The sequence below is a fragment of the Oncorhynchus mykiss genome, chromosome 17 (genome assembly GCF_057628025.1).
Source record: "Oncorhynchus mykiss isolate SJ-2025 chromosome 17, ASM5762802v1, whole genome shotgun sequence".
Classification (NCBI taxonomy): Eukaryota; Metazoa; Chordata; class Actinopteri; order Salmoniformes; family Salmonidae; genus Oncorhynchus; species Oncorhynchus mykiss.
In genome coordinates this window covers 68434633-68461949 of record NC_143038.1, presented here as the reverse complement: position 1 = coordinate 68461949, position 27317 = coordinate 68434633, and the positions used below count along the sequence as shown (strand labels likewise).

The following is a 27317-nucleotide window of genomic DNA, read 5'->3' as shown; positions in this document are numbered from 1 at the left end:
ATGGCTCCCCTAGCCCTACCCTGTCATGTGAAACCCATTAGCATCTAATGAATTTATTTCAATTGACTGATTTCCTTATATTGAACTCAGTAAAATCATTGAAATTGTTGCAGGTTTCGTTTATATTTGATACACAACTGGCTGGGACATAAGACGACCTTTGAGGTCTGAAACCATTTGACAAACTTTGATTTTGGAGTGAATTGTCCCTTTAATGTGGAGGAGACCATCGATTACAAATTCAAATTTTGAAATACTTAATAAAAAACATTACACACACACAGTTGGCCTCTGTTCCTAACAATATCCGAGTTCCATTGCTCTGTCCTGATGAATCCGGATACGTCGCTTGATTGGTCATCCTGGTTGCTGCCTGTCACAGGGAAGGGAGGACAACATTTAACAACATGGATGATTGAAAATACCTGAGAATTCGACACAGTCTTGGATAACAGCAAACTGCAAACATGACAAATGGTCAGTTTGATGAGACGTGTGTCATTTTATAGGTAATCTTGCAGGAGATGCACTGTTTTGAAAGGAAAGAAGTAGACATTGGCTGTCTGGCTGGACGGACGTTAGTTAGCTCTGATTTAATTTCTGCTACTTTTGTAACTAGCATAGATTTCTGGTGACGTGGCTGCAGACCGTCGCCAGCCAACATCAATTAGATAACGAATTTATGAACATAAAAAGTGCATGGTCAATTTGGAACCAAAAACTAGTTCTGGGCAAGGATACGTCCAGTTGGTGGCTATCTAACGTTAGCTATAGGCCAGTATTGGAGTGAAGGAGCCTAATGGGACCTCCTTACATGTTCTGTTTAAATGGCGAATTGGCTCTGGAAGCCTAAACAGCCGAATACTCCCATCTAAACGGGAATCGATTCTAGAAACAACCCTCTACGTTAATACATCATCAACAACAACAAAAAACAAATTAAGTGGTTACTGTACACTGTTTTAACAGTTGCAGTCAACACTATTTTACATTTCCAACACATTTATGGTGTCTGTCTTCCGTTGACACAAAGGTGTCCGGAGAAGCAGATAACGAATTAGCACAGGTACAATAGTCCACTCACGTCTTCTCCGTAAACAAGCGCTGTAACATGGACATATGGGAACCCTACTCCTATCAAGCTGTGTGTCAATATTTAGTTTTTTGAAAATTATTTCTCGCCCATATTATAGATACGATCCATATGCTCCCAAACCTTACCGCAAGCGATGCGTGTTAATGTTCAGACTGAACATTTAGGCTCTTACCAAAACCCTTTACAGAAGACTCGTTTGTCCAATGACGCTTGTGTAATGGAACTGAGAGATTTGATCCAGGGCTAGTTGTATCTGGCTAGTTTGCTATCTACCTACCTATCTATGTGATGTTTGGTGGCCAGTTTACTGGCTCCTACAGCCATCTATGCAACACTGCTTTTGTACATTATATTAACATAAGTGACAATTGTTTGTAATGGTATCTAGCTGTGGTTCCACACAGGTATCAAGTGTAGCCTACCTGTCGAACAGGTTTAATTGGCAATGTTTTTTTTTTTTTTTACCATTGCTGTAGACCTCAACGTTATTGTGTGCTAGCTACATCAAGATGCAATCTGTCAAACTATTGTTGTCATTGAAATATTCAACTATCCTAAGTAATGCTAGTTAATCTTTTGAATATTGAATAACCAGCCATGTCTACAGATGTCATCTTCAAACCAAATTATTATTATCTTCTCTTCTCCACCCGTCAGTGTACTCGTTCGATGGGATTGTGGTGTTTGGGCTTCTGTACATCTGTACGTGTGCGTACCTCAAGAAGGTGCCTCGCTTAAACAGTTGGCTACTTTCTGAGAAGAAGGGAGTGTGGGGGGTGTTCTATAAAGGTAAGACATCAATCAATCAATCTGTCAATGGTTCATCTATGTAATAGAACAATGGAATATAAATACTGGTTATGTGTTTCTGACTACAATCAAAGAGCTATGCTACAGCTTCACCACAGTGAAGCAGAGAGGTCCACTACTACAGCTTCACCATAGTCTGAAGCAGAGAGGTTCACTACTACAGCTTCACCATAGTCTGAAGCAGAGAGGTTCACTACTACAGCTTCACCACAGTGAAGCAGAGAGGTTCTCTACTACAGCTTCACCACAGTGAAGCAGAGATGTTCACTACTACAGCTTCACCATAGTCTGAAGCAGAGAGGTTCACTACTACAGCTTCACCATAGTCTGAAGCAGAGAGGTTCTCTACTACAGCTTCACCACAGTGAAGCAGAGATGTTCACTACTACAGCTTCACCATAGTCTGAAGCAGAGAGGTTCACTACTACAGCTTCACCATAGTCTGAAGCAGAGAGGTTCACTACTACAGCTTCACCATAGTCTGAAGCAGAGAGGTTCACTACTACAGCTTCACCATAGTCTGAAGCAGAGAGGTTCACTACTACAGCTTCACCATAGTCTGAAGCAGAGAGGTTCACTACTACAGCTTCACCATAGTCTGAAGCAGAGAGGTTCACTACTACAGCTTCACCATAGTCTGAAGCAGAGAGGTTCACTACTACAGCTTCACCACAGTGAAGCAGAGAGGTCCACTACTACAGCTTCACCATAGTCTGAAGTAGAGAGGTTCACTACTACAGCTTCACCATAGTCTGAAGCAGAGAGGTTCACTACTACAGCTTCACCACAGTGAAGCAGAGAGGTTCTCTACTACAGCTTCACCACAGTGAAGCAGAGATGTTCACTACTACAGCTTCACCATAGTCTGAAGCAGAGAGGTTCACTACTACAGCTTCACCATAGTCTGAAGCAGAGAGGTTCTCTACTACAGCTTCACCACAGTGAAGCAGAGATGTTCACTACTACAGCTTCACCATAGTCTGAAGCAGAGAGGTTCACTACTACAGCTTCACCATAGTCTGAAGCAGAGAGGTTCACTACTACAGCTTCACCATAGTCTGAAGCAGAGAGGTTCACTACTACAGCTTCACCATAGTCTGAAGCAGAGAGGTTCACTACTACAGCTTCACCATAGTCTGAAGCAGAGAGGTTCACTACTACAGCTTCACCATAGTCTGAAGCAGAGAGGTTCACTACTACAGCTTCACCATAGTCTGAAGCAGAGAGGTTCACTACTACAGCTTCACCACAGTGAAGCAGAGAGGTCCACTACTACAGCTTCACCATAGTCTGAAGCAGAGAGGTTCACTACTACAGCTTCACCATAGTCTGAAGCAGAGACTGTCTGTCTTTTTTTCTCCCTTGTTCTCTCTCCATCTTCCTGTTTCTCTCTGTCCATCTCTCCACTCTGTATCCCTCTCCTCAATCTCACTCTTCCTCTCTCCCCCTCTATCTTCTTCTCTCTCTTTCTCTCTCTCTCTGTCTTTCTGCCTCTCAGCTGCAGTGATTGGGACCAGACTCCACCATGCTGTGGCTATAACCTGTCTGTCGATGGCATTGTACCTCGTCTTCTTAAAGTGACAGCGTCAGACTGGACTGAGATGGACTGATCCAGGGCAGGCTTGGCTGTGCTTTGCAGAGCTGGATTGGGCTGCACTGGGTTGCCACCCATGGAAACTTAGGACCGTGTGCCCCCAGAACACCAATTCATTCACCCAGTAACCGTAAAGGACATGTATGAAGGACAAGCTAATACTGCCCCCAGGTGGTGATAAAGATCCCAGTCACTCTCTGCACTCTTCTACACCTGTTTGCATCCCAATAACATCTCCTTTCTCCTGAAGTGAGCACTCGTTCACTACACCCCACAAATGTAAAAGCATTAGATTGGGGTTGGCATGGGGCTAGGAAGTTTCCATAAACCAGTGATTTCTGTTCAGAGATTATGAAGGGGAGTGTTCAAGTGCACTCTTGGGGAGAAAGGAGAGACGACAGGGACGCAGGCGTTGTATCCATCCCTGCACGATACCACCGTCACCCAGTTTAACCTGTGTTTACTGTACACATCCCATTAGAACACGGTTTGCCAATCTATTCTCCAGGGGCACATTTTTGTCTTAGCTCAGCACTAACACATAATTTCCCTCCATTTTTTCCCCCACACCAAATACACACACAACAATTTATAGACAAACACAAACAACTACTACATTTCCCCTGCCCAGACCCGCATGCTCACACACCCATCCCTAGTGTCTGCCTTGTTTGCCACATGGCCTGAAACTGCACCATTTTGTTTCTCTGTAGCCCAGGCACTTTCAATATTGAAATAATAAATCATAGATAGTTCCCATTGTGTTAATGATGGTGGATTGATTCATTTCCAAGTTTTTAGTATGTGTTTTTCAAGATGAGAATCGCCGAACCCATCGGGTATCTCACTAAACCCCCAAATGCCATATCTTGAAATATGCAGACAGACACATTCAAAGGATTTAACAATATTTAACATTTTTTTTACTAGGTAAGTCATTTAAGAACAAATTCTTATTTACAATGACTGCCTACCCCCTCGGCCAAACCTTCCCCTAACCCGGACCACACTGGGCCAATTGTGCGCTGCCCTATGGGACTCACAGGCGGTTGTGACACAGCCTGGGAACGAACCAGGGTCTGTAGTGATGTCTCTACCACTGCGATGCAGTGACTTAGACCGGTGCGCCACTCGGGAGGCCTGGGAGGCTTTTACTGAGGAGGCTTCCGTCAGGCCACTCTACCATAAAGGGCTGATTGGTGGAGTGCTGCAGAGATGGCTGGAAGATTTCATGGCTTCAGATGGGAGTGCTACGGGTCGATAATAATTTAGACAGGTTACCTTGGTGTTCTTGGGCACAGGGACTATGGTGGTCTGCTTGAAACTTAGGTATTACAGACTTGAGGTTGAAAATGATCAGTGAAGACACTGGCCAGCTGGTCAGCGTATGCGTATGCGTCCTTGTAATCTGTCTGGCCCCGCAACCTTGTAAATGTTAACCTGTTTAAAGGTCTTACTCACATCGGCTACGGAGAGCGAGATCACACAGTTGTCTGGAACAGCTGGTGTTCTCATGCATGGTTCAGTGTTGCTTTTTTTTGTTATTCTGATATTATGTATTACCACTATGCTGTAATTTATATGATGTATTACCATGCATGTTCACAATACTGTATTTATAACTGATAAATGTGTGTATTTTTAACATACATAACTGTGACCCTCTGGATATGCATGATGATCAGTCATGATAGCTGATGTCGGTGGTTTATGACAACTAACTTAACTCTGCCATCATGGCACGAACCAGTTATATGTGTCCGTAAGCCAGCTGGAGGTCAGCCATCAGTGTGTCAAGCCAATTAGCTGACCCAAACAATGATTTGTACAGGGACAGTGTCAAGTCAGTGGCTTTTTTTCTCATTCTGATATTATGTTTTACCAGGCTCACAATATACTGTACCTATAAGAATTAATTTGTCCTCGCTCTCTCTCTCTCTCTCTCTGAGCAGTTGCGACACCAGTTTCCCTTGAAAAGAGAGGGAGGGATGATTAGATGTAATCACATTTGACCTGCATAGGGCTGTAAACTGCACCTGTTCAACATGTCACTACATTCACTGCAGCTGCTGCTCCAAGCTGCTGCCGAGTCCACTCTCAGAGGAGAGAGCTTCTTCTGAAGACAATACCAAGGTTTTGCTTTGAAGTGTGTGCATGTCTGTTTGAAAGAGAACGTGTACCAGAATTAAGATCTATCAAGACAGTACATGCTTTCTTCTCTCAGAGCAGCAGTCTATCTAAAATGTGACTGTAAAACTGCGCACAGATAAGGCTGTTCTTTTTTGGTAGTACTGTACGGTGCATTCAGAAAGTATTCAGACCCCTTGACTTTTTTCCACATTTTGTTACGTTACAAACTTATTCTAAAATTGATCAAATAAAAATTGTTCCTCATCAATCTACAAACAATACCACCTCATAATGACCAAGTGATACGTTTTTAGAAATGTTTGCAAATTTATCAAAAAATATAACATACCTTATTTACATAAGTATTCAGACCCTTTGCTATGAGACTCGAAATTGAGCTCAGGTGCATCCTGTTTCCATGGATCATCCTTGAGATGTTTCTACAACTCGATTGGAGTCCACCTGTCGTAAATTATATTGATTGGACATGATTTGGAAAGGCACACACGTGTCTATATAAGGTCCCACAGTTGACAGTGCATGTCAGAGCAAAAACCAAGCCATGAGGTCAAAGGAATTGTCCGTAGAGCTCCGAGACAGGATTTTGTCGAGGCACATATCTGGGGAAGGGTACCAAAACATTTCTGCAGCACTGAAGGTCCCAAAGAACACACTGGCCTCAATCATTCTTAAATGGAAGAAATTTGGAACCACCAAGACTCCTCCTAGAGCTGGCCGCCCGGCCAAACTGAGCATTTGGGGGAGAAGGGCCTTGGTCAGGGAAGTGACCAAGAACCCGATGATCACTGACAGAGCTCCAGAGTTCCTCTGTGGAGATGGGAGAATCTTCCAGAAGGACAACCATCTCTGCAGCACTCCACCAATCAGGCCTTTATGGTAGAGTGGCCAGACGGAAGCCACTCCTCCGTAAAAGGAACATGACAGCCCGCTTGGAGTTTGCCAAAAGGCACCTAAAGACTGACTATGAGAAACAAGAGTCTCTGATCTGATGAAACCAAGATTTAACTTTTTGGCCTGAATGCCAAGCGTCATGTCTGGAGGAAACCTGGCACCATCCCTACGGTAAAGCATGGTGGTGACAGCATCATGCTGTGGAGATGTTTTTCAGCGGCAGGGACTGGGAGACTAGTAAGGATCAAGGGAACAATGAAGGGAGCAAAGTACAGAGAGATCCTTGATAAAAACCTGCTCCAAAGCGCTCAGGACTTCATACTGGTGCGAAGGTTCACCTTCCAACAGGATAACGACCCTAAGCACACAACCAAGACAATGCAGGAGTGGCTTCGGAACAAGTCTCTGAATGTCCTTGAGTGGCCCAGCCAGACTCCAGACTTGAACCCGATCAAATATCTCTGGAGAGACCTGAAAATAGCTGTGCAGCGACGCTCCCCATCCAATTTGACAGAGCTTTAGAGGATCTGCAGAGAATGGGAGAAGTACCCAGAACCAGGTGTGTCAAGCTTGTAGCGTCCTACCCAAGAAGATTCTAGGCTGTAATAGCTGTCAAAGGTGCTACAACAAAGTACTGAATAAAGGGTCTGAATACATATGTAAATGTGATGTTTCCATTTTATTATTTTATATATTCGCAAGAAAAAGCTATACTTTTTTTGCTTCGTCATTATGGAGTATAGTGTGTAGATTGATGAGGGGGGAAAAAACTATTTAATTCATTTTAAAATAAGGCTGTAACGTAACAAACTGTCAAGGGTTCTGAACACTTTCCGAATGCACTGTATGTGTGGGGTTTGATCATGATACAGTGTGTTTTGTGTGGGTTCAAAGGAGAGTAGAACGAGAAATCTTGCGTCTTCATTACTGTTGTGTGAACATAATGCTCCTCTACATAATGCTCCTCTGCATAATGCTCCTCTGCATAATGCTCCTCTACATAATGCTCCTCTACATAATGCTCCTCTACATAATGCTTCTCTAACATAATGCTCCTCTGCATAATGCTCCTCTGCATAATGCTCCTCTGCATAATGCTCCTCTGCATAATGCTCCTCTACATAATGCTCCTCTACATAATGCTCCTCTACATAATGCTCCTCTACATAATGCTTCTCTAACATAATGCTCCTCTACATAATGCTCCTCTACATAATGCTCCTCTACATAATGCTCCTCTACATAATGCTCCTCTACATAATGCTCCTCTTCACAATGCTCCTCTACACAATGCTTCTCTACATAATGCTCCTCTACATAATGCTCCTCTTCACAATGCTCCTCTACATAATGCTCCTCTACATAATGCTTCTCTAACATAATGCTCCTCTACATAATGCTCCTCTTCACAATGCTCCTCTACATAATGCTTCTCTACATAATGCTTCTCTACATAATGCTCCTCTACATAATGCTCCTCTTCACAATGCTCCTCTACATAATGCTCCTCTACATAATGCTCCTCTTCACAATGCTCCTCTACATAATGCTCCTCTACATAATGCTCCTCTACATAATGCTCCTCTACATAATGCTCCTCTACATAATGCTCCTCTACATAATACTTCTCTACATAATGCTCCTCTACATAATGCTCCTCTACATAATGCTCCTCTGCATAATGCTCCTCTTCATAATGCTCCTCTACATAATGCTCCTCTACATAATGCTCCTCTGCATAATGCTCCTCTACATAATGCTCCTCTACATAATGCTTCTCTAACATAATGCTCCTCTACATAATGCTCCTCTTCACAATGCTCCTCTACATAATGCTTCTCTACATAATGCTTCTCTACATAATGCTTCTCTACATAATGCTCCTCTACATAATGCTCCTCTTCACAATGCTCCTCTACATAATGCTCCTCTACATAATGCTCCTCTTCACAATGCTCCTCTACATAATGCTCCTCTACATAATGCTCCTCTACATAATGCTCCTCTACATAATGCTCCTCTACATAATGCTCCTCTACATAATGCTCCTCTACATAATGCTCCTCAGATGCTACAGAAGCCAAAGGAGAGGTGAACTGGATTCTTGATCATAAACCGTTAATATTGGGAATAACAGGAGAACTTGCCAAAGAGCATGACTAGTAATGTAAAACAAAAATGTATTATGTTAAATATGACCCATACCTTCTTCCAATACGAAAACTGAGTGTACAAAACATTAAGAACACCTGCTCTTTCTATGGTATAGACTGACCAGGTGAATCCAGGTGAAAGCTGTGATCCCTTATTGATGTCACCTGTTAAATCCACTTCAATCAGTGTAGATGAAGGGGAGGAGACAGGTTAAAGAAGGATTTTTAAGTCTTGAGACATGTATTGTGTGTGTGCTATTCAGAGGGTGAATGGGCAAGACAAAAGATTGAAATACCTTTGAAGGGGGTATGGTAGTAGGTGCTAAGCCGGGTGTGAAGAACCGCAACTCTGCTGGGTTTTTCACGCTCAACGGTTTCCCGTATGTATCCAGAATGGGCCATCACCCAAAGGACATTCAGGCAACTTAGCACAAACTGTGGCAAGCATTGGTGTCAACATGGACCAGCATACCTGACTGAGGGAACCCCTTTTGACACCTTGTAGAGTCCATGCCTTGATGAATTGAGGCTGTTCTGAGGGCAGCGTGTTCTAGAACAGAGACAGAGGGAGCAGCACTGGGAGACAGAGTGGATCCTCAGACCACCCTCTGACTTGGATCAGGAACTACACAAGAGGCAGCACAGAATACACATTGTATGCATATAGGCTGACCTACTGACCCATCACAACACCTCCATAGGAAACACAGGAGCTTGCCAAATGTGTCATATTTGAGGTCAAACAGTTGCTTTAGGGATTATTAGGCTACTGTTGGGGAACCCTGCTGCAGGGGTATTAGGGTACTGTGGGTGAGGATTGGGGAACCCTGCTGCAGGGGTATTAGGCTACTGTTGGGGGACCCTGCTGCAGGGGTATTAGGGTACTGTGGATGAGTATTGGGGAACCCTGCTGCAGGGGTATTAGGCTACTGTGGGTGAGGATTGGGGAACCCTGCTGTAGGGGTATTAGGATACTGTGGGTGGGGATGGGGAACCCTGCTGTAGGGGGTATTAGGGTTGAGGAACCCTGCTGTAGGAGTTATTAGGGTTGAGGAACCCTGCTGTAGGGGGTATTAGGGTTGGGGAACCCTGCTGTAGGGATTATTATGATACTGTGGGTGGGGATGGGGAACCCTGCTGTAGGAGGTATTAGGGTTGAGGAACCCTGCTGTAGGAATTATTAGGGTTGAGGAACCCTGCTGTAGGAATTATTAGGGTTGAGGAACCCCTGCTGGGGTATTAGGGTTGAGGAACCCTGCTGTAGAGAGTATTAGGGTTGAGGAACCCTGCTGTAGGAATTATTAGGGTTGAGGAACCCCTGCTGGGGTATTAGGGTTGAGGAACCCCTGCTGGGGTATTAGGGTTGAGGAACCCTGCTGTAGAGAGTATTAGGGTTGAGGAACCCTGCTGTAGGGGGTATTAGGGTTGAGGAACCCCTGCTGTAGGAGGTATTAGGGTTGAGGAACCCCTGCTGTAGGAGGTATTAGGGTTGAGGAACCCTGCTGTAAGGGGTATTAGGGTTGAGGAACCCCTGCTGTAGGAGGTATTAGGGTTGAGGAACCCCTGCTGTAGGAGGTATTAGGGTTGAGGAACCCCTGCTGTAGGAGGTATTAGGGTTGAGGAACCCCTGCTGTAGGAGGTATTAGGGTTGAGGAACCCTGCTGTAGGGGGTATTAGGGTTGAATAACCCTGCTGTAGGAGGTATTAGGGTTGAATAACCCTGCTGTAGGAGTATTAGGGTTGAAGAACCCTGCTGTAGGGGGTATTAGGGTTGAATAACCCTGCTGTAGGAGGTATTAGGGTTGAGGAACCCCTGCTGGGGTATTAGGGTTGAGGAACCCTGCTGTAGAGAGTATTAGGGTTGAGGAACCCTGCTGTAGGGGGTATTAGGGTTGAGGAACCCCTGCTGTAGGAGGTATTAGGGTTGAGGAACCCCTGCTGTAGGAATTATTAGGGTTGAGGAACCCCTGCTGGGGTATTAGGGTTGAGGAACCCTGCTGTAGAGAGTATTAGGGTTGAGGAACCCTGCTGTAGGGATTATTATGATACTGTGGGTGGGGATGGGGAACCCTGCTGTAGGAGGTATTAGGGTTGAGGAACCCTGCTGTAGGAATTATTAGGGTTGAGGAACCCTGCTGTAGGAATTATTAGGGTTGAGGAACCCCTGCTGGGGTATTAGGGTTGAGGAACCCTGCTGTAGAGAGTATTAGGGTTGAGGAACCCTGCTGTAGGAATTATTAGGGTTGAGGAACCCCTGCTGGGGTATTAGGGTTGAGGAACCCCTGCTGGGGTATTAGGGTTGAGGAACCCTGCTGTAGAGAGTATTAGGGTTGAGGAACCCTGCTGTAGGGGGTATTAGGGTTGAGGAACCCCTGCTGTAGGAGGTATTAGGGTTGAGGAACCCCTGCTGTAGGAGGTATTAGGGTTGAGGAACCCTGCTGTAAGGGGTATTAGGGTTGAGGAACCCCTGCTGTAGGAGGTATTAGGGTTGAGGAACCCCTGCTGTAGGAGGTATTAGGGTTGAGGAACCCCTGCTGTAGGAGGTATTAGGGTTGAGGAACCCCTGCTGTAGGAGGTATTAGGGTTGAGGAACCCTGCTGTAGGGGGTATTAGGGTTGAATAACCCTGCTGTAGGAGGTATTAGGGTTGAATAACCCTGCTGTAGGAGTATTAGGGTTGAAGAACCCTGCTGTAGGGGGTATTAGGGTTGAATAACCCTGCTGTAGGAGGTATTAGGGTTGAGGAACCCCTGCTGGGGTATTAGGGTTGAGGAACCCTGCTGTAGAGAGTATTAGGGTTGAGGAACCCTGCTGTAGGGGGTATTAGGGTTGAGGAACCCCTGCTGTAGGAGGTATTAGGGTTGAGGAACCCCTGCTGTAGGAATTATTAGGGTTGAGGAACCCCTGCTGGGGTATTAGGGTTGAGGAACCCTGCTGTAGAGAGTATTAGGGTTGAGGAACCCTGCTGTAGGGGGTATTAGGGTTGAATAACCCTGCTGTAGGAGGTATTAGGGTTGAATAACCCTGCTGTAGGAGTATTAGGGTTGAAGAACCCTGCTGTAGGGGGTATTAGGGTTGAATAACCCTGCTGTAGGAGTATTAGGGTTGAAGAACCCTGCTGTAGGGGGTATTAGGGTTGAATAACCCTGCTGTAGGGGGTATTAGGGTTGAAGAACCCTGCTGTAGGAGTATTAGGGTTGAAGAACCCTGCTGTAGGAGGTATTAGGGTTGAATAACCCTGCTGTAGGAGTATTAGGGTTGAAGAACCCTGCTGTAGGAGGTATTAGGGTTGAGGAACCCTGCTGTAGGGGGTATTGGGGGGGGGGGGTGTACAGTAGGTATTTTTCTTGTGTTTATACCCATTTCTTAGTCATAAATATTTTTCACAAAAATACATGTTTCAAAAACATTTTAATAGGTCCAAATATTTTAAACATTCATTTTGAAGTAGTTTGACAGTAGGTTTAAAACAACACTGGTGATGAGGACACGGTCAAAGTCAGTCACAATAATACAACGGTTGGTTTCTTCAACGACATTAACAGAAGCAGTCTTTTTTTTGGGGGGTTTAAAAGTAACCGAATATCAGCTGGAAAATTGCCTGTAGAGTAGCTCAGCTGAACACAAACAGCTCTGTTGACCATCACTGCACTTAGTAAATACGTCAACCAAACACAGACAGCAGGTAGGGTAAATCTCCCAACTGAACAGAACTCTCAGTAAGCAGGGGAGAGAGAGGCCTACAATATTACACATGGTCTCAATGCAACGCCAAATACCACCAACCCATGACTGGCTCATTCTCTACCATTGTTCTGAAGCAATACACCCCATTTTCATATCAAGAGAATCACTTCCATCGCATTCATAAATAGGGCCACTTCCACTTAGAGTCTCCAGGACATTTTAAACAGATTCGGGAATGACTCGAAGTCTTTTCATTGTCCAACCAGAAAGCTGAATACTGGTTCCTTTAAGTACACTTTCTCCCCACATACATGTGCTGTTATTAATAAATGACGGTCTCCTGTTGTGTGGCTGCACCCAGTCCACTCTCCCAGTCCTGTACCAGTGTGCTTTAGGACAGTCAGCAAAGGCTCCAGAATAAATAAATAAATAAACATATATAAAAAGGGAATGGGGATCAGTGTTTTCCTCAGGTCTTTTCATAGGCGGGCTGCCATAACAGACATCTTCTATGGAGGTCAACTGAAGGCAGCACAATATTTTACGGGGAAGGGGGGGGCACCACAGAACGGAGTAAGGCTTAGGGGGAGCACCACACCGCCTGGGTAACCGTAGTAGGGGAAACACTGATGAGAATTACATGGGTGGACAAAGTGAGGAAGGTTAGGGGTTATAGGTCAGGGTATTCCATCCTTCCTCTGGCAGCACTGTGAGGGCGGGACACTCCAGTCGTACACGTAGCTCAGGCGGAGTTTAACCTCTTCCTTACACAGCCTCCCGTCTCTCTGCAGCATCTGCTGTTTCTCCAACATATCCTCCAGGCTCTGCTTGTGAGTCACCATGTACTTATTACTACACCCCCGAGACTTGTACTCCGTGTCGAATCGAGGGTCGTGTGTCCGTTTGACGTCCACCGGGGCTAGCCACGCCCCCAGTGACACGTCCTCGCTCTGCCACACCTTGAGGTAGGCCGTGTTGATTCGGATGTAGTGTACGAGGTCGCAGGAGAGCAGGTAGCCTCCACCCAGGGCGTAGGGTAGGTAGTAGTCACACAGCTCCCAGGCCGACTCCCTCCACTTCCCTGCTGTCTTCACGCGACCGCGGCCTGAGAAGAAGCCCCAGTACAGCCGGCTGGGTTCTTTAGTCTTCAGCTCCTCCTATAAGATTAGGAGAGATTATACGTTATTGGGTGTTTGCACATACATTTGTTACAGCACAAGCTCCATATTTAAGCAATAAGGGCCGAGGGGGTGTGGCACATGGCCAAAATACCACCGCTAAGCGCCATTTTTAAGCACGTAATTAGAGCAGGAAAAGTACATGTTTTGTCATACACCTGGTATACAGTCTGATATACCACAGCTTTCAGCCAATCAGCAATGAAGGCTCAAACCATCCAGTTTACAATACACATTATGTTCCAAATGGCACCCTATTCCCTATGGACCCTTGTCAAAAATAGTGCACTACATAGTGAAGAGGGTGCCATTTGGGCCATATCAAACACATACCTTCAACAGGTCCAGACGAGCAAAAGTGTCATCGTCCGCTTTTAACACAAACTTGAAGTCTACGTTGTGATCTAGCCAGGAGTACATGTGCAGCAGCTTCAGGGTCAGGTTCTCATACGAGTCTCGCAGCGCGGGGAGTAAGAGCAGGTCTTTGTGCCGCCCCTGCTCTGTGTTGATGTTCTGCATATCCTCTGCGGGCAGACCCTCGGTTCCCACCACGAACATAGCTAGAACCTCCGGATCCTTCTTAGCCAGCCAGGTACTACGGATGATGCTCCTGCGCTCTGTGTACTTGGGTCCTGTGGTGATGAGGACCACCAGGAAGGCCGAGAGGTCTTTGGGGAGTGAGGGGAGCTCAGGGTGCTCTGCTCGGGGCTGGGAGTGGGCAGCGTGGGGGGCTAGGCCTGGAGGGTCGGCCTGGCCCTGTTTTAGGGTCTCCGAGGTACACTTGGCGAGGAAAAGGAGGACAACAGCAAAGAGGCACACTCCTCCAATGGCCAGGGCCGTCTTGTGACGACACACAACGCGGACCAGGCTCATGGTGCTGAGACTGAGAAGGAGAGAGATGGGGGAGAGAGAGACGGGATGGAGAGATGGGGGGGGGGGGGGAAGAGAGACAAGAGAGATCTGTAAGCAACAATGCATGTCTGTTCATTCAGTTAACAATAAAGACAGCAGTCAATGAATGTCTCCCAGAGAAATGAGGTAGCTAGAGAAAAATACATTCTAAAGTTAATCAACAATTGAACAGACAGCTAACTTAACGTTACCTAATCGAACTCGGCAAACAAATCAGTGTTAGGCAGACCACCCACAGCTTGCCTGCAACCTGGTTAACGATAACATTACCCGATCAATCTCATTCCATGCAAGCAACGGATATGCTCATTGCATCAAAACAAAGGCGAGAATATAGACTACAGTACCTGAATGTGTCACACAACGCTAGATGTTTAATGCATCGATGACAGTTACATGGACATTGCTTCTGTCTGTAGCTAGCTAGTTAGTTAGCTAGCCGAGATAGCACAAATGGGGAAACGTCAGCAGGCTCGCTAGCTAGCTTAATAGCTATGGAGGAAGGAGGATTTGATTTACTGCTCACTTCGCTGGCTACAAAATTACGCGAATGAATAAAATCATTAAACAAAAAGAGCAATCCTTTTGTGTAGCTAGATGAACAGCTAGCTAGTGATCTACACCTCCGCTAGACGTTATTTTTGACTCAACTGGTGACACGCAGTATATACAAGACAGACGGTGAGTTCAAGACAACACGGAAATCGGAAATATTGGACCTCAGACTTCAGTTTATTTAACACAAATGGAAAGTCGGAAAAAAAACTGCGAAAATATTTTTGTTACGTTCATAAAAATCGGAATTACAAATCGGAAACTCAGGCATCATCCGAGAGCTACAACTTCTCCAATCTGGACATCACTGACGTCACCGTCACAAGTTTTTTTTCCTAGGCTTAGTTTGTTTTTTTCCCGAGTTCCCAGTTGGTTTGAAGGCAGCATGTGATGACGCATACACTTCACTGCTGGAAAGACACGCCTTTGGTGCCTCCCAGTGGATACAATTAGAATGAGTTAAACATCTGAACTACAGCACTGATTCTAAATCCTATGGAATGGACTGTGTGCAGTGATGTAAAGTACTAAAGTAAAAATACTTGAAAGTACTACTTAAGTATTTTTTTCAAAACTTTACTATTTATATTTTTGACAACTTTTACTTTTACTTCAATTACATTCCTACTTTTTACTACATAGATTTTCCTTGACACCCATAAGAAGTCGTTACATTTTTACAGGAAAATGATCCAATTCACACAGTTATCAAGAGAACATCCCTGGTCATCCCTACTCCCTCTGATCTGGTGGACTCACTAAACAGACTCACTAAACACATTCTTCATTTGTAAATTATGTCTGAGTGATGGAGCATGTCCCTGGCTATTTGTAAATAAAAAAGAACTGGAAAATGTGTCCATCTGCTTTGCTTAATATAAGGAATTTGAAATGATTTATACTTGTACTTTTAGTTTTGATACTTCAGTATATTTTAGCATTTACATTTACTTTCGATACTTAAGTATGTTTAGAACCAAATACCTTCACTCAAGTAGTATTTAACTGGGTGACTTAATTTAAAAAATATATATTTCACCTTTATTTAACCAGGTAGGCTAGTTGAGAACAAGTTCTCATTTGCAACTGCGACCTGGCCAAGATAAAGCTTAGCAGTGTGAACAGACAACAACACAGAGTTACACTTGGAGTAAACAATTAACAAGTCAATAACACAGTAGAAAAAAAAGAGAGTCTATATACATTGTGTGCAAAAGGCATGAGGAGGTCGGCGAATAGTTACAATTTTAGCAGATTAACACTGGAGTGATAAATGATATTGGTGTGCAAAAGAGCAGAAAAGTAAATAAATAAAAACAGTATGGGGATGAGGTAGGTAAAATTGGGTGGGCTATTTACCGATAGACTATGTACAGCTGCAGCGATCGGTTAGCTGCTCAGCGATTTTTGCAATTCGTTCCAGTCACAGGCAGCAGAGAACTGGAACGAAAGGCGGCAAAATGAGCTGTTGGCTTTAGGGATGATCAGTGAGATACACCTGCTGGAGCGCGTGCTACGGGTGGGTGTTGCCATCGTGACCAGTGAACTGAGATAAGGCGGAGCTTTACCTAGCATAGACTTGTAGATGACCTGGAGCCAGTGGGTCTGGCGACGAATATGTAGCGAGGGCCAGCCGACTAGAGCATACAGGTCGCAGTGGTGGGTGGTATAAGGTGCTTTAGTGACAAAACGGATGGCACTGTGATAAACTGCATCCAGTTTGCTGAGTAGAGTGTTGGAAGCTATTTTGTAGATGACATCGCCGAAGTCGAGGATCGGTAGGATAGTCAGTACTTTCACTTTTACTTGAGTCGTTTTCTATTAAGGTATCTTTACTTTTACTCAAGTATGACAATTGGGTACTTTTTCCAACACTGATTGTGTCGAATGGAATGTGGAACCTCCCAACTGTTTGTTCTTGTTCTTTGTTAGTTTTGTGGGTAAGAAACCATAGAGATACAATTTCTACCTCCATTCTATGGCACATTCTATGTTCTACCTGTTCCAATTTTATGTTCTATCTCTATGTAAAAGGAAGAGCCACTCTGGTTGGTTGCTAGGACACCATTGTTAAATATTTCTTGACCAGGTATGATCAAGCATTCCATTAGATATAACATGTAGTGTGACATGACAGTGTTGTCCACTGTCGGGCTCTTGTTTCTACCAGTAGCCGACACAGCCAGACTGTCAGGCTCTTGTTTCTACCAGTAGCCGACACAGCCAGACTGTCAGGCTCTTGTTTCTACCAGTAGCCGACACAGCCAGACTGTCAGGCTTGTGTTTCTACCAGTAGCCGACACAGCCAGACTGTCAGGCTGACTGTCAGACATGGACAATAAAAAGGCAGCAGAGGATCTGACTCATTACTTTAAAACATTCTCTGGGAACAATCTTCAAAAAGAGCTACTGTAAGTGCACAAGTAGTATAGAACTTCTGCAGCATTTGTTTTTCCGTTGGGATATGCTCCTTACCAAAATAAATGCTGAAGGAAGCTGTACATTTACACAATAAATCACATTGAGTTGTTTCTGTGTTGTTGTTAATCAGGAAAGCTCCCCGATCCACTGATGATGTCCTGGCTCCCACCACTCACCTCATCAGGAAGAGAAGAGAGGAGCTGGACATGCACAAGGCCATGGAAGCCCTTCAAGAGGTGATACACACGCACGCACACACGCTTGCACATGCGCACACACTGACTTCTGACCCTTTGCCCGCTCCTCCTGTGTCTGTGTCTATCAGGACTTTGCCATGACCCTGATGGCCTAGCGTGTCAGAGATAAAGAGCTGAAGGAGAGGGAGGTTAACTTAAAGGAATACCTCAGTAACTTCAACACATTTCTCCAGGTAAATGGAGAGGTCTGATAGTAGGACCTTAGTAGTAGGACGTCTCAACCTATTGCATGTTCTGACTCTTTCAACCAATCACATACTTTATTGGCTTATTTTAGGCTTGTGTATCAGTTAATATTTTCCATTGAACTCAGAGACAGTAGTTCCACATCACACAAACTGATTCCACTCAGCAATCCCCTCCTGCCTTTTTCAGGAGAATAAATTGAAAAACGGCCGTGCATTGAAGACAGCAGTGAAGGAGAGAGAGCTAGCTCGTCAGAAAGCAGCGCACCTACTCATCCTGAGACAGGAGCTCAAGGCTCTCACTAAAGAGAGAGAAAAGATTGCCGGTCTTGTAGAGAAACATGAAATCTACCCCCGCTTTCTAGATAAAGTGGTCAAAGCCAGCAAGCAGGTATTTTATTTATTTATTTATTTCACCTTTATTTAACCAGGTAGGCAAGTTGAGAACAAGTTCTCATTTACAATTGCGACCTGGCCAAGATAAAGCAAAGCAGTTCGACACATACAACGACACAGAGTTACACATGGAGTAAAACAAACATACAGTCAATAAAACAGTATAAACAAGTCTATATACAATGTGAGCAAATGAGGTGAGATAAGGGAGGTAAAGGCAAAAAAAGGCCATGGTGGCAAAGTAAATACAATATAGCAAGTAAAACACTGGAATGGTAGATTTGCAATGGGAGAATGTGCAAAGTAGAAATAAAAATAATGGGGTGCAAAGGAGGAAAATAAATCAAATAAAAACATTAGGGAAAGAGGTAGCTGTTTGGGCTAAATTATAGGTGGGCTATGTACAGGTGCAGTAATCTGTGAGCTGCAAGTGTTTCCAGTTTCAGAGATTTTTGTAGTTCGTTCCAGTCATTGGCAGCAGAGAACTGGAAGGAGAGGCGGCCAAAGAAAGAATTGGTTTTGGGGGTGACTAGAGAGATATACCTGCTGGAGCGTGTGCTACAGGTGGGAGATGCTATGGTGACCAGCGAGCTGAGATAAGGGGGGACTTTACCTAGCAGGGTCTTGTAGATGACATGGAGCCAGTGGGTTTGGCGATGAGTATGAAGCGAGGGCCAGCCAACGAGAGCGTACAGGTCGCAATGGTGGGTAGTATATGGGGCTTTGGTGACAAAACGGATTGCACTGTGATAGACTGCATCCAATTTGTTGAGTAGGGTATTGGAGGCTATTTTGTAAATGACATCGCCGAAGTCGAGGATTGGTAGGATGGTCAGTTTTACAAGGGTATGTTTGGCAGCATGAGTGAAGGATGCTTTGTTGCGAAATAGAAAGCCAATTCTAGATTTAACTTTGGATTGGAGATGTTTGATGTGGGTCTGGAAGGAGAGTTTACAGTCTAACCAGACACCTAGGTATTTGTAGTTGTCCACGTATTCTAAGTCAGAGCTGTCCAGAGTAGTGATGTTGGACAGGCGGGCAGGTGCAGGCAGCGATCGGTTGAAGAGCATGCATTTAGTTTTACTTGTTTTTAAGAGCAATTGGAGGCAACGGAAGGAGAGTTGTATGGCATTGAAGCTTGCCTGGAGGGTTGTTAACACAGTGTCCAAAGAAGGGCCAGAAGTATACAGAATGGTGTCGTCTGCGTAAAGGTGGATCAGAGACTCACCAGCAGCAAGAGCGACATCATTGATGTATACAGAGAAGAGAGTCGGTCCAAGAATTGAACCCTGTGGCACCCCCATAGAGACTGCCAGAGGTCCGGACAGCAGACCCTCCGATTTGACACACTGAACTCTATCAGAGAAGTAGCTGGTGAACCAGGCGATGCAATCATTAGAGAAACCAAAGCTGTTGAGTCTGCCGATGAGGGTGTGGTGATTGACAGAATCGAAAGCCTTGGCCAGATCAATGAATACGGCTGCACAGTAATGTTTCTTATCGATGGCAGTTAAGATATAGTTTAGGACCTTGAGCGTGGCTGAGGTGCACCCATGACCAGCTCTGAAACCAGATTGCATAGCAGAGAAGGTATGGTGAGATTCGAAATGGTCGGTAAACTGTTTTTTGACCTGGCTTTCGAAGACCTTAGAAGGGCAGGGTAGGATCGATATAGGTCTGTAGCAGTTTGGGTCAAGGGTGTCCCCCCCTTTGAAGAGGGGGATGACCGCAGCTGCTTTCCAATCTTTGGGAATCTCAGACGACACGAAAGAGAGGTTGAACAGGCTAGTAATAGGGGTGGCAACAATTTCGGCAGATAATTTTTAGAAAGAAAGGGTCCAGATTGTCTAGCCCGGCTGATTTGTAGGGGTCCAGATTTTGCAGCTCTTTCAGAACATCAGCTGAATGGATTTGGGAGAAGGAGAAATGGGGAAGGCTTGGGCGAGTTGCTGTGGGGGGTGCAGTGCTGTTGACCGGGGTAGGAGTAGCCAGGTGGAAAGCATGGCCAGCCGTAGAAAAATGTTTATTGAAATTCTCAATTATGTTGGATTTATCAGTGGTGACAGTGTTTCCTATCTTCAGTGCAGTGGGCAGCTGGGAGGAGGTGTTCTTATTCTCCATGGACTTTACAGTGTCCCAGAACTTTTTTGAGTTAGTGTTGCAGGAAGCAAATTTCTGCTTGAAAAAGCTAGCCTTGGCTTTTCTAACTGCCTGTGTATAATGGTTTCTAGCTTCCCTGAACAGCTGCATATCACGGGGGCTGTTCGATGCTGCAGAACGCCATAGGATGTTTTTGTGTTGGTTAAGGGCAGTCAGGTCTGGGGAGAACCAAGGGCTATATCTGTTCCTGGTTCTAAATTTCTTGAATGGGGCATGCTTATTTAAGATGGTTAGGAAGGCATTTAAAAAAAATACCCAGGCATCCTCTACTGACGGGATGAGATCAATATCCTTCCAGGATACCCCTGCCAGGTCGATTAGAAAGGCCTGCTCGCTGAAGTGTTTCAGGGAGCGTTTGACAGTGATGAGTGGAGGTTGTTTGACCGCTGACCCATTACGGATGCAGGCAATGAGGCAGTGATCGCTGAGATCTTGGTTGAAGACAGCAGAGGTCTATTTAGAGGGCAAGTTGGTTAGGATGATATCTAAGAGGGTGCCCGTGTTTAAGGCTTTGGGGAGGTACCTGGTAGGTTCATTGATAATTTGTGTGAGATTGAGGGCATCAAGCTTAGATTGTAGGATTGCTGGGGTGTTAAGCATGTTCCAGTTTAGGTCGCCTAGCAGCACGAGCTCTGAAGATAGATGGGGGGCAATCAGTTCACATATGGTGTCCAGAGCACAGCTGGGGCAGAGGGTGTTCTATAGCAGGCGGCAACGGTGAGAGACTTGTTTTTGAGCTAATTCTCTGGTCTGATGGCTTGGTGGAACTGACACCGATACTGAGATTTCTAAGACTCTCCATGAGTTTGTAACATATTTAATGGAACTAACTTCCATTATTAAGCCATTGAGAGAAGTATGTGGTAGATAGTCAGGTCAGGTCAGAGGTCAGGTCAGGTCAGGTCAGAGGTGGCCAATGCTATTCATAAGGTTAAACTAATAAACTGCTCATCATGATGTGTAATGGTCGAATCAGAGGTTTTAGAGCAGGACTGGAACAAAAGCCTATACACCAAGTAGCTCTCCAGGAGGAGGATTGGCCATCCCTGACCTAACCTGACCCTCAGTCTAATAGGCATGGGTGGAGTGAGTACCCCTAACCTAGAGTAACCATTTTGTGAACATTATTCTAACTGTGTTAGAATCCTCTCAGTTCCAGGAGGCGTGGCAGGTGATGTCCAGGGTGGACAGTCTGGTCCAGACCAGGGAAGAACTACTGACCAGCATCAAGCAGAACCAGGAGTGTTGTGAGACGGCCCGGACCCAGCTGACCCAGTACCTGGAGCAGAACGACGACCGCCTGCTGCACTACAACAACAGGCTGGCCAAGCTACAGAGGATTCTGGACAGAGTACGCAGTGAGACCATGCTATGGGTGAGGGGACAGCAGTGAACAGACATGAGGCTGTGCAGATCAATCAGCATGGTGTGCCCCAAAAATGTATTCAGCCTTTATTTCGAGACCTGGGTCTCTTTCATAGATGAGCCCTATATACACATCAATATAAACTACACACATCACTATACACATCACTTTACACATCAATATACACTACACACATCACTACACACCTCAATATACACATCAATATACACTACACACATCACTACACACCTCAATATACACATCACACATCACTACACACATCACTACACACCTCAATATACACTACACACATCACTACACACATCACTACACACCTCAATATACACATCACTTTACACATCAATATTTACACCAATACACAAAAAGCTAAACACAATCATAGAAAACAAACACATTTTCCAGTAAAATGGACCTCAAGCAGCCTTTTGTAGAATAAAATAAAGGTTGTATTGCCCGAGAGGCACCAAACTTTAGAACGTCTTGGAGATAATTTCACAAGCAAGGTGCAAAAAAACTAAAAGCAGATTTATCTAAATCAGTGGAGATCGAGAGTTAACCATACCTGACACTGGCTCTGGAATCTGGTACGTCTGTAAGTTTAACAATGAAGTAAGGTATGGAGGAAATTCACGCAGGAGGGGGTTTATAAACCGAATGAGTGCATTGCATTGACCTACAGACTTCAAAGAGGGTCAGTCTACCTTTTGATACAGAATGCATTGATGTGTACTGAACCTAACGCCCGTAACAAAGCTAAGTGGCAGCTGCATTCCTATAGACAATATCTCCATAGTCTATAACCGGTATGAATGCTGTCTGAATTATTTGTTTGCTGCTATTTAATGAAAGGCATGACTTATTCCTATAAAATAAGCCCATTTTAATTCATAATTTCTTAACTAACTCATCAACATATTAGCTTTTCGTCAACCCAGATACCCAGATGTATATAAGCGGTCATCAAAATTGTTGCTATGCAAGACATTTTTGAGACAGGGCGATCATTATTTAGGTTGGAGGGGTCACTACCTTTGTGGAGAGGGAGCAGAAACCCTGGGGATAGCACCAGAGATAAGCGCCAGACTCCGCAATCAGGAGAGCAGAAAGATACAGCCAGAAAAGATTAAGCAAATCAGCGGCAGTTTATTTATTTTTTACATCAATCTTAACCCATCTAGTAGATCACAAGTAGAAAGTTGTTGAAACGAAAACAAAGATTCAGTAGAAGTTGACTGATCTCCCACTGAGCCAACTGGAGGTTGGGAGAGGGAAGAGCAGTCGACTGATTGACCTGGGTCAATTAAACCACCATTTCTTTCAAATAAAAATCCTCCAGAGATAAAATGCTGATTAAAAGCATCACTTATCTAATTTTTCTCAGTAACGATTCGATAGTCTGACACAACTTACTTAGGCAGGAAAGGGGATGGAATTCCCAGGCTTCAGTGTCCTAACTGTTTTCCAAAATATAGACATGAGGGCTGCACACACAGACCAGTCTTTCCTTTAGCTCTCTCATCTCTCTCTCTTCATGTGTGTTTCTTCACTCAGGAGTCCCGGTGGGCTCACATCCAGAATTCGGCAACTACGAAGGCCATGCTCCTGGGCACCATCAAGATGGCCACCGCCAACCTGTACCAGACTACCAGCAAGAAGGCCCAGGATGGGTGGGGCGAGGTCGCTCTGAAGGACACTCTCAAACAGCTGGATAAGGTGTGTGTGTCTGTGTGTGTGTTACCATGCTAACTGTGCAGTTTACTGTAACTATTTATATTTGTCATGTCACTGAAGATCCTTCTGGGAAAAATAAAGTGAATCTGTTCAATTCAGTTCTATTCTATTCTATTGTCTTGGCACTGTTGTACAGAAAGTCCTAATGACATATCAGACAAGAACTTACCAGAAACCGTGTAGGCTATCAATGACTGATCTTTCAAATGATGTCCTTCGCCTGCAGGTTCAGAAATTCCTCTCCAACCTCATCTGTATTTGGGAGGAGGTCAACCAAGTACAAACAAGACAACATTTCCAACCCTAACCGGCCTTACCCTGAATCCTATTCACACTCTAAAGCCTCTTACTAAAGACTGACATAAAAGGACCTGACTTACCTGTCATTTAAGACATTTAAAATACAGTAGGATTACTACAGATAAAAGTGAGTTTCCTCACAGTGACCAGTAGAGGGGGCCATTGTTATTCTGAATAGACAGTGTTTAAACTAGGTAGTTCTCTCTTTCTCCCTCCATCTCTGCCTCTCTCTCTCTCTCTCTCTCTCTCTCTCTCTCTACTACTGCCTCTCCTCCTCTTCCTTTCCTTCCCCTCTCTCCCACTCTCTGGTCTTATAACTGCAATAACGAACCAAACAAATGAAGTATATATGAAGTGTGGTCTCTCAGGGAGCCAGTCAGTGGCCTCATTATGATGCTGTGAGAGTCTTTAGAATCCAGAGACAGACTGCCGAGTCAGAGAGCCAGTCAGGGGCCTCATTATGATGCTGTGGGAGTCTTTAGAATCCAGAGACAGACTGCAGTCGGTAGTCAGTAGGAGCTCAGGCTACTTTGAAGGCTACAGTGTGGGTGGCACTCTAAGCATGTTAAAATGTTCTCATCTGGCACTAAATATGCATTTGGCCATTTCAAGGACAGCTTTTTTCCATCTACGTAACATTGCAAAAATCAGGAACTTTCTGTCCAAAAATGATGCAGAAAAATTAATCCATGCTTTTGTCACTTCCAGGTTAGACTACTGCAATGCTCTACTTTCCGGCTACCCGGATAAAGCACTAAATAAACTTCAGTTAGTGCTAAATACGGCTGCTAGAATCCTGACTAGAACCAACAAATTTGATCATATTACTCCAGTGCTAGCCTCTCTACACTGGCTTCCTGTCAAAGCAAGGGCTGATTTCAAGGTTTTACTGCTAACCTACAAAGCATTACATGGGCTTGCTCCTATCTATCTCTCTGATTTGGTCCTGCCGTACATACCTACACGTACGCTACGGTCACAAGACGCAGGCCTCCTAATTGTCCCTAGAATTTTTAAGCAAACAGCTGGAGGCAGGGCTTTCTCCTATAGAGCTCCATTTTTATGGAACGGTCTGCCTACCCATGTCAGAGACGCAAACTCGGTCTCAACCTTTAAGTCTCTACTGAAGACTCATCTCTTCAGTGGGTCATATGATTGAGTGTAGTCTGGCCCAGGAGTGGGAGGGTGAACGGAAAGGCTCTGGAGCAACGAACCACCCTTGCTGTCTCTGCCTGGCCGGTTCCCCTCTTTCCACTGGGATTCTCTGCCTCTAACCCTATTACAGGGGCTGAGTCACTGGCTTTACTGGGGCTCTCTCATGCCGTCCCTGGAGGAGGTGCGTCACCTGAGTGGGTTGAGTCACTGATGTGGTCATCCTGTCTGGGTTGGCGCCCCCCCCCCCCCCCCCCCTTAAGTTGTGCCGTGGCGGAGGTCTTTGTGGGCTATACTCAGCCTTGTCTCAGGATGGTAAGTTGGTGGTTGAAGATATCCCTCTAGTGGTGTGGGGGCTGTGCTTTGGCAAAGTGGGTGGGGTTATATCCTTCCTGTTTGGCCCTGTCCGGGGGTGTCCTCGGAGTGGGCCACAGTGTCTCCTGACCCCTCCTGTCTCAGCCTCCAGTATTTATGCTGCAGTAGTTTATGTGTCGGGGGGCTAGGGTCAGTTTGTTATATCTGGAGTACTTCTCCTGTCCTATTCGGTGTCCTGTGTGAATCTAAGTGTGCGTTCTCTAATTCTCTCCTTCTCTCTTTCTCTCTCTCGGAGGACCTGAGCCCTAGGACCATGCCCCAGGACTACCTGACATGATGACTCCTTGCTGTCCCCAGTCCACCTGGCTGTGCTGCTGCTCCAGTTTCAACTGTTCTGCCTTATTATTATTCGACCATGCTGATCATTTATGAACATTTGAACATCTTGGCCATGTTCTGTTATAATCTCCACCCGGCACAGCCAGAAGAGGACTGGCCATCCCACATATGCTCTCTCTAATTCTCTCTTTCTTTCTCTCTCTCGGAGGACCTGAGCCCTAGGACCATGCCCCAGGAATACCTGACATGATGACTCCTTGCTGTCCCCAGTCCACCTGACTGTGCTGCTGCTCCAGTTTCAACTGTTCTGCCTTATTATTATTCGACCATGCTGATCATTTATGAACATTTGAACATCTTGGCCATGTTCTGTTATAATCTCCACCCGGCACAGCCAGAAGAGGACTGGCCACCCCACATAGCCTGGTTCCTCTCTAGGTTTCTTCCTAGGTTTTGGCCTTTCTAGGGAGTTTTTCCTAGCCACCGTGCTTCTTCACCTGCATTGCTTGCTGTTTGGGGTTTTAGGCTGGGTTTCTGTACAGCACTTTGAGATATCAGCTGATGTACGAAGGGCTATATAAAATAAATTTGATTGATTGATTGATTTGGCGACTAGTGAAATGCAGGCATAAACTCATACAAATGAGACACGCCCACTGCTCTACTGCCTACGTTCTCCTGGTGCTGTTCAACACAAGCCCAAAGTGATGAAGACTAGATGTGACATGTTCACTGTGTACAGGTTGCAGGTGTATTGCTTGAAAAATGAGACTGATTATTAATTATGTGCCTCTGCTCATAAGTCAGATAGACTAACAAAACGTGAACAGCGGCCCTCGCTTTCTCTATGTGACAGGACCTAGATGTAGCGTTATGAGCAATGATATATACAGTACCAGTCAAAGGTTTGGACACACCTACTCATTCAAGGGTTTTTCTTTATTTGTACTATTTTCTACATTGTAGAATCATAGTGAAGACATCAAAACTATGAAATAACACATATGGAATCATGTAGTGACCAAAAAAGCGTTAAACAAATCAAAATATATTTTATTGTCACGTTGGTATGAGGAGATTCGGGAGACAGGCGCAGGAATGCGTAATAGGGTTTTTTATTCAGCCCAAATTACGGCGTGCCGTGTAAAGGCACAGGGACAAAGACCAAACAAACACATAACTTAACACAGGGTAGAAACCCAAAACAAAAGAGCGAGGAGTACCTTTAATAAATACACATGGAATAGGTAACAGGTGTGCACAATGAAAGTTCCAGAGGGATCTGTGACAGGACCCCCCCCCCCCCCCCCTCGACGTGCTGCCAAAGCAGCACAATGACAACGGCCTCGAGGGCGATCACAGGAACGCAATGCGGGTCGATGAGGAGCCGATGCAGCTGCCGAAGTTGCGTCGTTAGACGGACCCATTGTGGCGACGTCGGCCGACCCAGTTGCAGTTGCCGAAGTTGCGGCGGTGCCGGACGGACCAATCGCAGCGTTGTCAGACGGGCCATTCCTGCTGTCTCCCTCAATGGTCGATTATACTGTCACGTTGGTATGAAGTATCGGGAGACAAGGGCAGGAATGAGTAATAAGGGTTTTTATTCAGCTCATATTACGGCGTGCGTGTAGAGGCACGGGGACGAAGA

At 45.1% G+C, this 27317-nt stretch overlaps 3 protein-coding genes across 4 annotated transcripts; 2 read left to right on the top strand and 1 right to left on the bottom strand.

The window, feature by feature from the left end:
* The first annotated feature begins 324 nt into the window (after nt 1-324).
* Nucleotides 325-4268, top strand: LOC110494760 (protein kish-B). Its single transcript, XM_021570090.3, has 3 exons — nt 325-477; nt 1754-1885; nt 3405-4268. Exons 1-3 carry the CDS (start codon nt 468-470, stop codon nt 3485-3487), a joined length of 225 nt encoding a protein of 74 aa, XP_021425765.1. The 5' UTR covers nt 325-467; the 3' UTR covers nt 3488-4268.
* A 7820-nt stretch (nt 4269-12088) lies between these two features.
* LOC110494759 (beta-1,3-galactosyltransferase 6) lies at nt 12089-15355 on the bottom strand. Of its 2 annotated transcripts, XM_036950822.2 has the most exons (4): nt 14819-15344; nt 14663-14721; nt 13893-14442; nt 12089-13538 (listed from the first exon to the last, which is right to left on the bottom strand). In XM_036950822.2, the coding sequence occupies exons 3-4, from the start codon at nt 14430-14432 to the stop codon at nt 13059-13061; spliced, it is 1020 nt and encodes a 339-aa protein (XP_036806717.1). In that variant the 5' UTR covers nt 14433-14442; nt 14663-14721; nt 14819-15344; the 3' UTR covers nt 12089-13058. The 2 variants fall into 2 exon arrangements, with proteins under 2 accessions (XP_036806717.1, XP_036806716.1); XM_036950821.2 differs by lacking the exon at nt 14663-14721 and having other exon boundaries at nt 14819-15355.
* Nucleotides 15356-17357: 2002 nt separating this feature from the next.
* Nucleotides 17358-27086, top strand: LOC110493281 (coiled-coil domain-containing protein 42-like). Its single transcript, XM_090204204.1, has 6 exons — nt 17358-17437; nt 17578-17683; nt 18080-18280; nt 21599-21820; nt 23384-23545; nt 26997-27086. Exons 1-6 carry the CDS (start codon nt 17358-17360, stop codon nt 27084-27086), a joined length of 861 nt encoding a protein of 286 aa, XP_090060330.1.
* Nucleotides 27087-27317: the final 231 nt, after the last annotated feature.